General features: G+C 54.0%; 1 protein-coding gene across 2 annotated transcripts in view; it reads left to right on the forward strand.

The window, feature by feature from the left end:
* Window positions 1-14,343, forward strand: part of CDH2 (cadherin 2) — a 204,567-nt gene that overhangs the window by 176,539 nt on the left and 13,685 nt on the right. For both annotated transcript variants that reach the window (XM_079784015.1, XM_079784016.1), the window contains 3 exons: window positions 195-428; window positions 703-936; window positions 3,286-3,425. In XM_079784015.1, coding sequence (XP_079640141.1) covers window positions 195-428; window positions 703-936; window positions 3,286-3,425 — 608 coding nt within the window. The remainder of the gene's footprint in view (window positions 1-194; window positions 429-702; window positions 937-3,285; window positions 3,426-14,343) is intronic.

Raw genomic sequence — 14,343 nt, forward strand, 5'->3', positions numbered from 1 at the left:
TAATTGAGGACGGGAGCTTTAGTGTATCGGCTTTGGAACCTCGTTTCGTCTTTCTTTGTGGGTCTTGGCTAGATTCTAAGTAGTTGAGATGGGCAGGCAGCGCGTGTTTTACTGTGTGAGATGAAAGTGACGTCTGTGAGCGTGGTGGTGACGGGCCGTTGTTCAGCATCGGGGTGTGCTTGTCTGTCTTTAAGGAATCCCGCCTATGAGCGGGACGGGCACGCTGCAGGTCTACCTGCTGGACATCAACGACAACGCCCCGCAAGTGCTGCCTCAGGAGGCGGAGACTTGCGAGACGCCGGCCCCCAACGCCATCAACATCACGGCCCTGGACTACGACATTGACCCCAACGCAGGCCCCTTTGCTTTTGACCTGCCTCTGTCTCCCGCGACCATCAAGAGGAATTGGACCATCACGCGGCTTAATGGTGAGAACGGTTCATTATTTGGGTACACGTGCACTGGAGCAACCTGGTACGCTAAGGCCATGTTAGGTGCTTTATAGTCTTGTCATTAGATCTATCTTCAAAGCCGCTTAACGTTTAAGACCTCAAAGCTCCACAAGCCAGCACGCCTTCACCGCGCAGCACGCTGCGATCTGCTTTCCCTGTACCGTCAGGGCGGACATGCCTTCGAGAAGGTGCTGGGCGCTTTTCATCGTATCCAGTGGTCACTCTCACTCAGCATTTTTTTTTAACACAGGTGACTTTGCTCAGCTTAATTTGAAGATCAAGTTCCTCCAGGCGGGGATCTACGACGTCCCCATCATCATCACCGACTCGGGGAACCCTCCCAAGTCGAACAGCTCCGTGCTCCGCGTGAAGGTGTGCCAGTGCGACTCCAACGGGGACTGCACGGACGTGGACCGCATCGTGGGCGCCGGGCTGGGCACCGGGGCCATCGTCGCCATCCTGCTCTGCATCATCATCCTGCTCAGTGAGGACCCCCGGCTCCTAGATCTTAGTTCTCTTTGCTTCCAGGATGCTGAGCGGAGGAGCGTGTGGATGTTGCCTTTTCCGAGTAACCTCCCAGCCCCCGTCCGCCCCGAGCGTGGTCTCCCCAGTCCCACCGTGGACAGCACGTCCCCTCTGCAGGGAGAGGCGCCGGCTCCGTCCAGCACTGGCGTGTTGGCAGCAAGCCCAGCCGGGGCGCCCCTCCCAGGCCCTGTTGTTGTTTTCTTTCTTTCTTTTTTCTCTTTTATATATTTGTACTGATTTCAGAGAAGAAGGGAGAGGGCGAGAGAGGGAGAAACATCAGCGATGAGAGAGAATCATGGATTGGCTGCCTCCTGCATGCCCCCTACTGGGAATTGAGCCCACAACCCGGGCCTATGCCCTGACCGGGAATTGAACCGGGACCTCCTGGGTCATAGGTCAACGCTCAACCACTGAGCCAATGGCCTGTTTCCATTTTCTGATGCCAATGCTTGAGAGCTGTGGCCAACTCTTTTTTTTTTTTTAATAGAAAATTGTTAGTCCTTAGTTCGAGCACTTATGATTTGAGTGTGAATTTATGGCACGTACTTGGTGATTTAGGGAAATAAGTATATTCCTTTCCCCTCCCCTCCCATCCCCTCCCCTCTCAGTCAGCGACCTGCTCCGGCCCCACGGGGATCGGGGATCAAGGGCCTTGTTTCCGAAGGGCCTCGTAAAATAGTGAGAAATCGTACTTCGTGTGGCACATTGGATCACAGACGTGATGGCACAGCTCAATAAGTTCTCTGGCTTCGGAGCAGTCCAGGTTAAGCGATAGAGCTCCTTATTCAGGTGCTTCCCAATCCTTGGTCCAGTGGAACACAGGGCATGAACCGCTGGGCGGTACTGTGGGAACCACCTCTGAGCTGGCGGGTTAAAGGGATGAAGCGCCTGGGCCCCTGCATTGTCACATGGCAGCGGGGCGTCGTGTATTGTGGGACCGTGCAATGCACCAGACCCTTTCTTGAACAAGTTGGCCATTTCTGTACGTTGCGCCATTGACAAGGGTCCCGGGCGTTCAGAACCCTGTCCCTGTATTCGCACCATCCCTGCAGGAGCCTGAGGCTCTTGGCCTGTCATGTGGGGCCTGCGTGCTCTCCTCACAGCCCACTTGCTGGAGTCAGCCTGGAGCAGTGGCAGATGAGGCCATGCATCTGGCTTTACAGGGGCTCTTGACCTTTATGGCCGATGATAGAAATGCGCTCAGAGAGGGGCCGCTAAGTCTTCCGCCCGGGGGTAAGCCGATCTCCCGATCGGAGACAGAAAGCCTTCCTAGATGGCACTGAGGCATGCGTGGCGGTTTCGGCCTCAGCGGGGCGTATATGCCAGCCTCGCTCAGAAAGACTTAGCTGGGAGGGATCATGGCGGGAAGAAGTGACGAGGGCACGGGGAGGAAAATGAGTCGGTGCGGATTTTAACACCGGCCCCTGGCACATGGGTGCGTCTAAGCCGGGCCCAGAGTGTGACGCAGGAAAGCCTACGGTATGTCAATGCCAGGCCGATCCCCTCGCCCTCCTCGCTGAGACCTGCGGTCAGTAAGAAAGGGGCAGCCCGGTGGTGCAGCAGGAAGCACCAGCCTGCGGAGGTCAGACCCTCGAGGTCCCGCTGCCGACCCAGGTCCCCCCCCCCCCCCCCCCCGCAATCCCCAGGTGACATGGCAAGTATTTCTCTGAGTGTAATGACTGGCACCTTGAATGATCAAATAACAAGTGACCATTTAACTTACTGCTCTACACTGTTTTCGAGTTTGCAAACCACTTTATTTTATTTTTTATTTTAAAATATATTTTTATTGATTTCAGACACAAAGGGAGAGGGAGAGAGAGAGAGAAACATCAATGATGAGAGAAAATCATTGATCTGCCTCCTGCACATCCCACACTGGGGATCGAGACAGCAACCTGGGCATGTGCCCTGACTAGGACTTGAACTGTGACCTCCCGGTTCATAGGTCGATGCTCAACCACTGAGCCACGCTGGCCGGGCACAAATCATTTCATTAGGACGGCCTTTTAGTCTCCAGCAAGCCCAAGTAAAAGATGGAAATGGTCATTGGCCCCAGGCATAGGCGATGGGACTGAGGACAGGCATCCGCCCAGTGAGTTCACGGGGCGCCGGGTTCTGGGACCCAGGTCTTCACACTCTAAACCCAGAGGCGGGGCCCTGGAGACCAGGAAAAGGTGGTAGAGAAAAAGATGCATTGCCAGCTTTCAGCCCGCAGAAGTGTGAATTGCTAGCGTTGCAGACATGGTTAGGTAGACGGAGTGTCCAACATGACCGTGTTACCTGTTCCCCCTGTTCCCCACGCCAGTCCTCGTCCTGATGTTCGTGGTGTGGATGAAGCGCCGGGACAAGGAGCGCCAGGCCAAGCAGCTCTTAATTGACCCAGAAGATGATGTGCGAGATAATATTTTGAAGTACGATGAAGAAGGCGGCGGCGAAGAAGACCAGGTAAGCCATAGTTAAATCTTTGAAATGAAAGTTGATGATCATAAACTCTGAATGATAGAACAAACGTTAAGGCGCGCGGTGAGACAACGGTACCAGACTCTATTTCTGTTGTCGCATCTTTAACCACTCGGTGAGCTTTCCCTGCATGTGAGGCACGCTTCTTGAGTTCTTTTTCAAAGTGTCCAGTGTCATATTTATTTTGTAAGAAAGTCATTAACATTGTCTTAAGGAGCCTAGGTTGCAACCCAATTCTAGTTATATTTGTACTAATAAAATACTTTTACTTACAGTTTTTCTTCATCGGATATTCAAAATATTAAGTAAAAGTAGTTTCTTATATTGGGGTTTAGATATGTACAGGGTGTCCCAAAAATGTATACACACACTGTGAATAATTATAAAGGCAGTGTTTGTTAAAATACATTTCATTTTCAAAATTGAGCTATCGGCTGTTAGAGTGTGTATACATTTTTGGGGGACACCCTGTGTGTGTGCGTGCGTGTGTGTGCATGTGTGTGTGTATCTGTGTGTGTGTATATGTGTATATATATACATGAATGTTCATTTTACACATATATATGTGTATATATGTGTATATATATACACTAGACTGTTCATTTTACACATATTTTCCAAGCAAATTAGACATTCCGGGTGCCATTACAATCATTCGGGATACAGAGGTGGGCAGAACCCACAAATACCTGCCTTCCAGAGCCTGATATTCTTGAGAAATACTTGAAGTGGGAGACAGTGTCTAGTTCATCTGTATGTGCGCCGTGTCTGACACGGTACGCAGCTTATGGTTCCTCCATCACCGCTGACGGTTCCGTCGGCCTGTAAGTATTGAGAGCGCCGGTCGCGCTGTGCACGCAGGAATAGCGTTCTTGCCGAGGACCAGAGGGACCCGCGGGCGGGACACAGAACCTCACCTGCTCAGAGGTGGTGTTTTAGGCGTCACACTAGCTAACACTTACAAGGCCTGTTCTACGTCCCAGGCATCCCGCCACGTGCATGGAACGGCACCGCTTAAACCTGGTGATATGTTAAAGCCAGTGATGTTCGTGTGGATGCCCCCATTCCCGTGGTGGAGAACAGAGCCGGAGGGGGTGTGACGTCTGTGAGCGCCCACACCTGGGAAGTGATGGGTGCCGGCCTCCACCCCAGGTCTGTCCTGTGTTACAGCGGAAACGGGCTGCCCGGAGGTGGTGCTCCTGGAAGTGACCGGGGTGGCTGCATGCCGTCCGTGAGAAGCCATGCGTGTCAGCGGCATCTGACAGCTGTGTCGTGCTCACTCACCAATGCCTGTATCGAGGGCACAGTCAGAAACAAGAGCCCGGAGTTCTTGGTCTCGGGTTATCGGTAAATGGGGATGAGCTCTGACTGAGGCACACAGGCAGGCATTCGTGACGGGACTGTGAGCGTGCCTAAAAGCCAGTTTCCGTGGACATCCTGTCCCTTCCCCTCTGTCCTGCTCTGAGGGAGTAAATACCGCTTTCTGTTTTACGAAGCACGGGCACACCCACCGCGTGTTTAATCGCTGGCCTCCGGTGGGCGTGCTCCGTGGCGCGTGTGGGGCAGGTTGCGGGGTGGTCAGGGTGTGGCCTGGCCACGCCAGACCGGGCTCAGTGTCCAGCTGCCCTGCCCGGCCCACGTACTCCGCGCCTCTCTCGTTTAGGAGAGGATTTAAGGTCTTTCGGGAGCCTGGCGTGTGTGTAAAGCTGTTGTGAATACTGACTAATAAAGTGGCTCTGTGAGTATACCCCAGAGTTTCTGGCTTAGACCCGCCTTTGGACATTCAAATTCATGTTTGGCTTCCTCCTTAATTAATCTAGCCTTTGACTTTCCTGAGCCATGTTCAAGATTAGCAAAAACTACGTCGATCGCATTATTTCATAAATCTTCTACTGGTATTTTATGTTTCATGTCATTCTTCGTAATTTTCTCGGCATAAACTTACACCCAACTCACTGAAGCTAATCTGAAAATAGTAATAAGTGCCCAGCCAGCGTGGCTCAGTGGTTGAGGGTTGACCTATGAACCAGGAGGTCAATGGTTCGATTCCTGCTCAGAGCACATGCCCGGGTTGAGGACTCGGACTCCAATAAGGGGCGTGCAGGAGGCAGCCGATCAGTGACTCTCATCATTGATGTTTCTCTCTCTCTCCCTTTCCCTTCCTCTCTGAAATCAATAAAAATGTATTTTGAAAAAATAGTACTAAGTGGAAGGACATCGGGCATAACTGGGTGCTGCGTAGAACTGGAGGCTGAGAGGCAAGGACCGCGATATTTCTCAGCATCCGCTGGTCCGGACCGGGGCACCCCATGTGTCACCTGATCTTGTCCTTCTCGCCCCCACGCCAGCCCTTTAGGAAATTGTTTAATGAAGGGTGATGGTTGTAGTTATTTTAGGAAAGACTTCCTTCCTTCATTGACTTGATGCACTTAGATTGATGCTTGAGATCAAGTGGTAAAACGTATCTGTGGCCACGATTTAGTCAAATTATCATCATAAATCCTCCGCCTTTTCTCGTCCTGACCTCTGAGGTTTCCTTTGCTCCAAGATAAGCTCTTGGGTGTGACTAGGCTGCTTTCTGTCCACTCTCCGGAAAGGTGGACGGTTTGTCGGGCACGTCTCGTTCTGTCGGCCGCTGTGGCTAATTTCTGTCTGTGGTGCTCGTCTTCCTGTGGCGTCCTCGTGTGGCTTCTTGGTTCTTTGATGGCCTTTCAGTCTCGACTAAAGATCTGTTTCTGATCCTCTGTTATGACTTCTGCTTGCCGTTCTCATGGTAGAAAAGGGAGACAAAATTGCATAACGGGGTTTCGTGCATCCTCATGTTCGCCCCTAATCGCAGGAGGAAATATGCAGGGTAGCGATGCTCCTCCATGGTTTCTGTCCCTTCGGCCTTTAAACCGGCTCATGAGACCCACTCACTCACCTCCATCTCTGCCGCCGCCGCCTGAGCTCAGGTCAGAACCAGCACTGCCCGCAGCAGCGTCCTCCTGAGCGTCCTGGGCCTGGTTCCGATCCGATGCAGGCTTCCTCCTTCCCGCGGCAGACCTCCCTCGGGCCCTGCCCCAAGCCGCGGGGAGCCCCGTGGCGCACCAGGTCGAGGCCCGTGGGAAGAGCGCGCCGTGGGTGCAGACGCCCTGGCGTGGGCCTCCTCGGCCTGCCCACCGGCCACGCCGGCTTCCTTCCAAGTCAGAGCGGTTGGTCCTCTGGCGATTTCACGAGGTTCCTTTCTTCTTCCTCTCACCATCCCTCCAGGCAGCAAAGCATGATGGGTCTTCTTTCTCCTAGAAAAGGCTTGTGGGCTTCTTTGTTTTTGTTCACGTGAACCTCCTTATGTTCACAGCTATCTTGCGTTTTCCCAAGCCTGTGACTTAGTAGCTTCTCTGGCTCGTTCTTGGCGTCAGAGCGCGAGTTTTAACCTCAGGATGTTCTGTGTTCCCACCAGACGCAGGAGGCTTCCCGCAGGTTTAGCTCAGATCACAGAGGTTCACGCACATCAACCAAGAAGCTCCCCAGCACCCCGAGGCCTCCCTGGGACCCCTTGCCTGCAGTGTGCTCTCTGCCCAAAGCGCCGTGTTTTCTTGGTTCCTGTCCCCAGGGCGCGGCATCGCCTGCCGTTGAACTTGGTTAAGAAAGCGGATGGCTATAGTAGGTCCCTTCCTCTCTGGCTTCCTCTGCTCAGCATCCTCTCTGCAAGATGCTCCCACGCCGTGTGTAGACGTGTTCCATTCTTGTTGCTGCTGAATAGTGTCCCCTGGTAAGAAGTCACCACATCTCATTGATCCGTTCTCTGACGCTGGGCCATGTGAGAGGCTCCGGTCATGGTGTGTGGACCTGCTGTGGGCATTGTTGTGTGCGCGTGTGCTGCTGCATTTCAGTTGTCACGTGCACAGAGGTCGAATGTCCGGGCCCTAGAATGTGTATGTGGCAGCGTTGGTACGATTCTTCCTGCCCGTTTCCCAAAGGGACCAGCTCACACCGCCCCAGCCACCCACTTCCTCATGAACGCTGGTGTCCTCAGTTTTTTCAACTTGCAGCCGCTCTACGGTGTGTGTCTGACTGTGATCGCTCTGACGGTGTGTGTCTGACTGTAATCGCTCTGACGGTATGTGTCTGACTGTGATCGCTCTGGCGGTGTGTGTCTGACTGTGATCGCTCTGGCGGTGTGTGTCTGACTGTGATCTAACTGGGATGCACCTGCTGACTTAGCCTGCTGTCTCTGTGAACTTTCTGCTCGTCTCCCGTGTCCAGTTTTCTGGTGGGTTGTCTGCCTTTCCCTCACTGACTCGTAGGCCATCCTGTGTGTCACGGACATCGGTTCTGTGCCAGGGAAGTGGATGCAGCGTGTCTTCTCCCGTCCGCAGCTTCCATTTCCCTTATCCTAACGGTGTCTTATAATGAACCGGTTTTCATTTCCATGAAGTCTGTTCATCCCTTTTTTCATTGTGGCTTTCACATTTGTGTCCTATTTAAGTGAACGTTAAGACCGGACGACCAGGAGACTGGCTGGTCGCTATGACACACACTGACCATCAGGGGGCAGACGCTCAATGCAGGAGCTGCCCCCTGGTGGTCAGTGCGCTCCCACAGCCCAACCTCCTTGGCCGGCCACCCTCCCGCGGTCCCTCCCCCCAGCTGGCCGGCCCCAATCAGCCCCGATCGCCGGCCAGGCCGAGGGACCCCACCCGTGCACAAATTCAGGCACCGGGCCTCCAGTATAGTAATAGCTGGACTTCGGAGGAACACAATGGATTTCTGCCAGGAGGAGGTGTTATGGTGCCCTGAAACCAGACACGAACTTCCTGCAGTTCTGGTTTAAAAGAGAAAAGTGGATTCGTCACAGACACACGGAGTGGCCAGATTATTATGCGTTCAGAGATCATAATAATATGGCCACTCCGTGTGTATTTATATGTATTAGTTACAGGCTCGCTGCTGTAACACACTAAAATGTCAATGACCTACGCCTCATCGGAATGTCTTCTGGTTTCAAGTCATGGGAATTTGGGGTGGAAAGGGGAGGTGGGCTCTACTCCACACAGTCACTTGGGGATCCAGAGTGCCACTGGCTCCCCCATCTTCCCCATGGGGCCTCCAAGGTCCCCTGGACGTGCCTACATGCAATGCTAGACGGCCAAAGGGCCGGGAGAGGGATTTCTTGGAGATGTCTATGGGCCGGGCCTGCGTATAGTCATCGACCAGCTGGAGGTCTCCACCCACCCGGTTAGGGACTCGAGCTTGGAGACTCTTCTGAGGTTCTATAACAGGGGTCCTCAAACTTTTTAAACAGGGGGCCAGTTCACTGTCCCTCAGACCGTTGGAGGGCCGGACTATAGTTTAAAAAAAACTAGGAACAAATTCCTATGCACACTGCTAAGTCGGCTGCTAAGCAGGACAGGCAGCGGCAAAAACACCCGGTGGGCCGGATAAATGTGCTCAGCGGGCCGCATGTGGCCCGCGGGCCGTAGTTTGAGGACCCCGTTCTATGAGAACAGGGTGTCCCCGCCCACAGTAGGTTGCTGGACCTGGTGCCGCATTCTGACCCGTCCAGATGCACCAGAGGAAGCGGCTCCCAGATGTAGAGGAGACACGGAGGTGAGCAGCTCATGAACATGGGACACCGTCCGAGCATGAGGAACAGCGTAGAAGGCGCCAAAGCCAGGCAGGGTGTCTCTCCCCAACAAGGAACAAGCCCGAGCTGCCTGGGCCGCTGGGTCCGAGGGCCCCGCACATACACACGTAGGACTCCCCAGGTGACTTCAGGATAAAGGGAGTCGTGACGGGGACTCCTAGTGACCCAGGTCCAGCCCTAAGGATCCAGATGTAATCGCTGTCTGGGTGGCCGGTGGCTCCTTCAGTCAGATCTGTTTCTTCTGTGACTTGCGGAAGTCGGTCTTCGTGTTTTGGTAGAGAGATCCCCACAACCCCCATGACACAGGCAGCCATTCAGCAGCATTCAGGGGCCGGAGATGGGGGTCAGAACCCCCAGTTCCCGGGACCGGGGTGTGGCTTTGAGGGATGGGGACTGCGAGGGTTGATGACTTCGCTTCTCCTCTGTTCGCGCCTCCTCGCTGCCTTTTAAAGCTACAGGACGATTGAGCTGCCTGAACATCCTGCCTGTGCCAGTCACTTCATACTTTTGTGCCTAACTAGCCACCGCGATTCATCTCCAGGTGCCTCTTGCTGTCCTGGCTAAACCAGGCGTCTGCTCTCCGCACTCCCACAGGAACCCGCGCCAGCCTGTGTTTTGAGCTCTGTGTCCAGCCTGGTCCTGACCTTAAACTCCCCGAGAGCAGGCTTGTCACAGTCACTTTGTCCTCCTGCACGTAGGACGGCTTGTCCCTGGCAGGCACTCCAGCCGGGTGCGCGCTGGGCCCTCTCCCTGGATCTCTGGGTTTGCACGTCTGTGCAGAGGCTTCATGGAACCGGCACTCCCCTGACAGCGTCACTTTGGCTCGGAAGTGCCTCATGCCTTAGGAAATGGGGACCGCGTCCCTCAGCGCTAGCATCCAGGACGCGCTCTGTGTCAGCCCCGGGACCCCGCTCTGAGTCTGCATGTCTCTCATCTTCCCAACAGCCTGGGCAGCAGGTACTGCGATGAGTCCAGTTTCCAGAACCAGGTCCGCCTGATGGGGGAGGCCGAGCTCTGCCGCCTGGGCCGGGTCAGGGGGCACGCTCCCTTCGGTCTTGCCGGCCGGGCGCAGGCAGGCAGTGCCGGGGGCCGCGGGGCTGGGCACTGGGCCACGGCTGGTCAGAGGACCGCTAGCCGTCTGGCTGGAGAACAAGTACAGGGTGAGACCCAATTAATTGGTGAAAGGCGGTTTGCAAAGTGGAGCACATTCGGACATCCATAGCGCTAACGCCAGGAGAAGCGTTCTGAGCAGCCACATTATTTTATCAAAAAAGCCAGGCGCACCATCTGGGCAGCTGCAGCTCAAATCTGAAACCCGGGCCGGATGCCGAGACGGAGGGATGGGGTGCAGAAGGCCCATCGCCACCTCCCTGACTCAAGGTCACTCTGGGCCTGGGGTCGACCGTGGACTTCCTGCCCCACTGTGAGCAGCCCGGCCCACGGTCTCCTCCTCAGCAGAGAACAAAGCGGTGCCGTGTCGCCGCATCGGATCCTGTGAAATCACCGTTTTACAAAAGCATTGTGCTGTGCAAGCAGGCTGGCAGGTGGCTGAAGCCGGGTGTCTGGGCGGAGGCCACTTCCACATTTGCGTTGTTGGCTAGAGCACGCTGTTAATTGTGTCCCCCGGTTACTCCTCTTTCCACCCGCACCTGCAAGCAGGAGTCCCTGTTCGCTGCTGAGGGAGTGACAGTGACCGCCCAGGAGGCCGGTGCCGCCAGGGTCTGGGTTCGCACGTGGCCATCTCCGTTCTCACAGCTCGGGGCCGGGGACACCTGGGGGCCTGCAGGCCCGTAGATTCTGAGCCGTCCCCTCCCGTCCCCTGCTCGGCTGTCAGCGCGTGGAGCGGGCACATGGCTCCCCATTGCCTCTCCCTGTCACTCCGTGTGCGTGAGCACAGCACTTTACCCTTAGATATTTATTCCTCCGCACTGACCCTGTGTGTACTACATTTAGTGTTAGAAGAACAGGGGCTGGTTAATATTCCAGGAAGGAAGTGATAGAGATTTGAATGCCAAGTATGTCAGCAGTAAGTTGGGGCGGGGGGGGGGGGGGGAAGGGAGTTAAGAAGCGCCAGAGTTCTACCACTTGGCCAAGTCCCCCGGCCGCCTGGTTTTATGCACGGGGTGTATTGGACACAGGAGACGTGTGTGAGCCTTGCTGTGGACGTATTCCGTTCGTGGGTTCAGTCGCGTTTTTTCTCTGAAGGTTGCATCTGTAGAGCTTAGCACAGGAAATGGAAGTCATCTGCCCAAGGCCACCCGAGTGCTGTGGTGGAGCCAGGTTTGAGTTAACGCGCTCCGAGTTCAGGTGTAAATCACCACACTGTGCTTCCTTTTCTGTGTTGAGTTTGTGAGAATTTATCAGAAAACACAAATATATATACATATACACATACACATATACATATACATATACATATACATATACATACACACACACACACACACATACACATATATATTAGAGGTCTGGTGCATGAATTCGTGCATGGGTGGGGTCCGGCCAGCCTGGCCAGCGGGAGGGGCCATGGGCGGTTGGCCGGCCTGCCTGCTGGTCGAACTCCTGGTCGAGGGGACAATTTGCATATTAGCCTTTTATTATATAGGATATACACTGAGTGGCCAGGTTATTATGCGTTCAGAGATCATAATAATCTGGCCACTCAGTGTATGTATATCTATCTATCTATATATTTAGGAAATTCTAAATAAGGTGTTAAGATGTGACACAACCCTAGTGAAGGATTCTGACGCTCTGGCACCGTATCTCCCACCAGGCATTGCCACTTCTTTATGACTGCTTTTTAGGTTTCCTCCAAGATGGAATAGTAGGTCGTGCTAAGATGGAAGGACCAGCCTTGCCTGAGGGGTGATGTGTCAGTGTCTGTTAGAACGGGGAACTTGGGGGGAGAATGTGGAACTGAAGGTGCCTCTGGAAGGCTGGGAAGAGTCTAAGAAATGGGCTCATCTTGGCGGGGCTCTCCTGACCCCAGGACACGCTTTGGCTGAGGGTCGGGTTGCAGGAGGAGCATCCTTCTGAAGCCCTTGCTCTGCTAGACCCGAAGGCTCCATCCCCACCCCCACTCCTTCCGGCTCACCGCACAGCTTCTAGCCCGCCACACTCGGTAGCCTGTGTCATAGTTTATCGATGATTTTGTTTTCATTATCTTTATCTTCATCATTGAGGGCATTACAGATGCCCTCCTTTTTTCCCCATTGCCCCCGTCCAACGCCCCCCACCCCCCCACCCCGCCAAGGCCTTCACCACACTACTGTCTGTGTCCATGGGCTATGCATGTAAGATCTTTGGTTAATCTCTCCCTGACTCAAGGTCACCCCGCTTTCCCTCCCCCACCCCCCACCTCCCACCCCCACCCTGGGAATTCGTCACTCTGTTCCAGGCTTCTGTGTCTCTGGATCTGTCTAGGCCAGTGGTCGGCAAACTCATGACTCAACAGAGCCAAATACCAACAGTACAACGACTGAAATTTCTTTGGAGAGCCAAATTTTTTAAACTTAAACTTCTTCTAACGCCACTTCTTCAAAATAGACTAGCCCAGGCCGTGGTATTTTGTGGAAGAGCCACACTCAAGGGGCCACAGAGCCGCATGTGGCTTGCGAGCCGCCGTTTGCCGACCACTGGTCTAGTTCATCCATTTATTTTGTTCATTAGATTCCACGTGGAAGTGAGATCCTGTGATGTTTGTCTTTCTCTGACTGGCTTATTTCACTCAGCGTAGTAATCTGTGTCCTTGTAAAGAACATTAGGCTAAAAGCTCTATGAGGTCAGTAGCCAGATCTTTGACGCAAGCGACTCTTCAGCAAGTGTTTCTCGAATGCAATTGAATTGAATTCATCTTTCCAAAAGAACATGTTATAATTGCATGATGGGAAATAAGTTGTAATAATCTTTCAACAGTGCCAGTTTCTGAAGCAGAGCCATAATTTTGCACCAAAGGATGAACCTGCAGCTCATTCATAATTCGGAACATTTCCCCCGTGACAGGGTAGCGTTAACACCAGGGAGCTGCGGGAGCAGGAACCAGGCTTGTGTTCAGTGGGGACTGGCCAGTGCCCCTCCAGGACGCGGGAAACCGCCCACCCCGACACTGACGTGCAGTGTGCGAAACCCGCATCTGCATGCGACGTCCCAGTTACTTCATCTCTCGTAGGTTTATTGTTCAGACCGGAACTATCCTTGGCACACCTTTTGTTGCGGGGGCTTCCCTAATCCGTAGCATCCAGTTTTCCTCATCCTTTCCCCTGTGTAGGTCGTCGCCATCCTAACTGTGTTTCTCTGGGGAATAAAATCAGGTCGGCGTGGAATTTACATACAAGCTCGCAGGGGATCTTGCGTTACTTGTCAGCAGTCCTATGATAACGTATTGGCATCTTATCACTGTTTTATTCCGTTATTTCCATGCCAGGAGCGATGGAGGGTGAGCTAGAATGTTCTTTCCAGCCTCCCCTTCCTTTCTGTGTCTGTGGGGTTGCTTGCTTGTGCCATAGTCAGCTTTTTCCCCAGATAACGGCTTTTCCCCTCAGAACGTTGTCCGTTGACTTTCCTTTTAGTGCTTTCATTTCCTCCCGTCGGTCTGGAGACATGAAACAGGTTTCCCTTATACAAATGCGGATTAGGAAGTTGTTCGCCTTCGCTCCAATCAAAGAAAAATCGCCCCTTGTCCCAGCCCCGGCCAGGAGGCAGCGGGACTGGCGGGTGATGCTTTCAGCACTGGCTCCCACCCCGGAGGCCGAGGCCGATGAGGGACCAGGAACTCTATGTGCCCTCCCCCTGCCCTCCAGCCAGATGCGGGGGAGGGGGGGCCCCAACTGAAAACCAGCGGGGTTTGTTTTACCCGCTGACCAGACCAGCGTGCACAGACCGCGTGCGGGTCCGGGCCCGGTGAGCATGGCCTCCCTCGCTCCCCTGGTGGCACTAACGGCCTCACATTTCCTCCCTCTGCAAACTGTCGGGTGCACTTCCCAACAGCCTTGGCTACAAGATGCAGCTTTTGGGTTTTTTTTTTAATGTGTTTTGCTTCTCTGGTCTCAGTCTCATCTTTCCACAAGGCTGCACTGAGCCCGGGACCTGGGGCCAATCAGCCTCTCAGCGCTGCTGTAAGCAATGACGTGGAACAGCACCCGCTTGGAGGGAATTTTTGCTTGGGGTACAGTTGACCCATGACCCACGCGGGGATGGGGGTGGGAGGGGAGGGTGAGGGACGCCGATCCCCCTGCAGAGTTGAAAATCTGCCATAGCCTTTTACTCTACCAA

The sequence above is a fragment of the Cnephaeus nilssonii genome (genome assembly GCF_951640355.1).
Source record: "Cnephaeus nilssonii genome assembly, chromosome: 11".
In the NCBI taxonomy this organism is placed as follows: Eukaryota; Metazoa; Chordata; class Mammalia; order Chiroptera; family Vespertilionidae; genus Cnephaeus; species Cnephaeus nilssonii.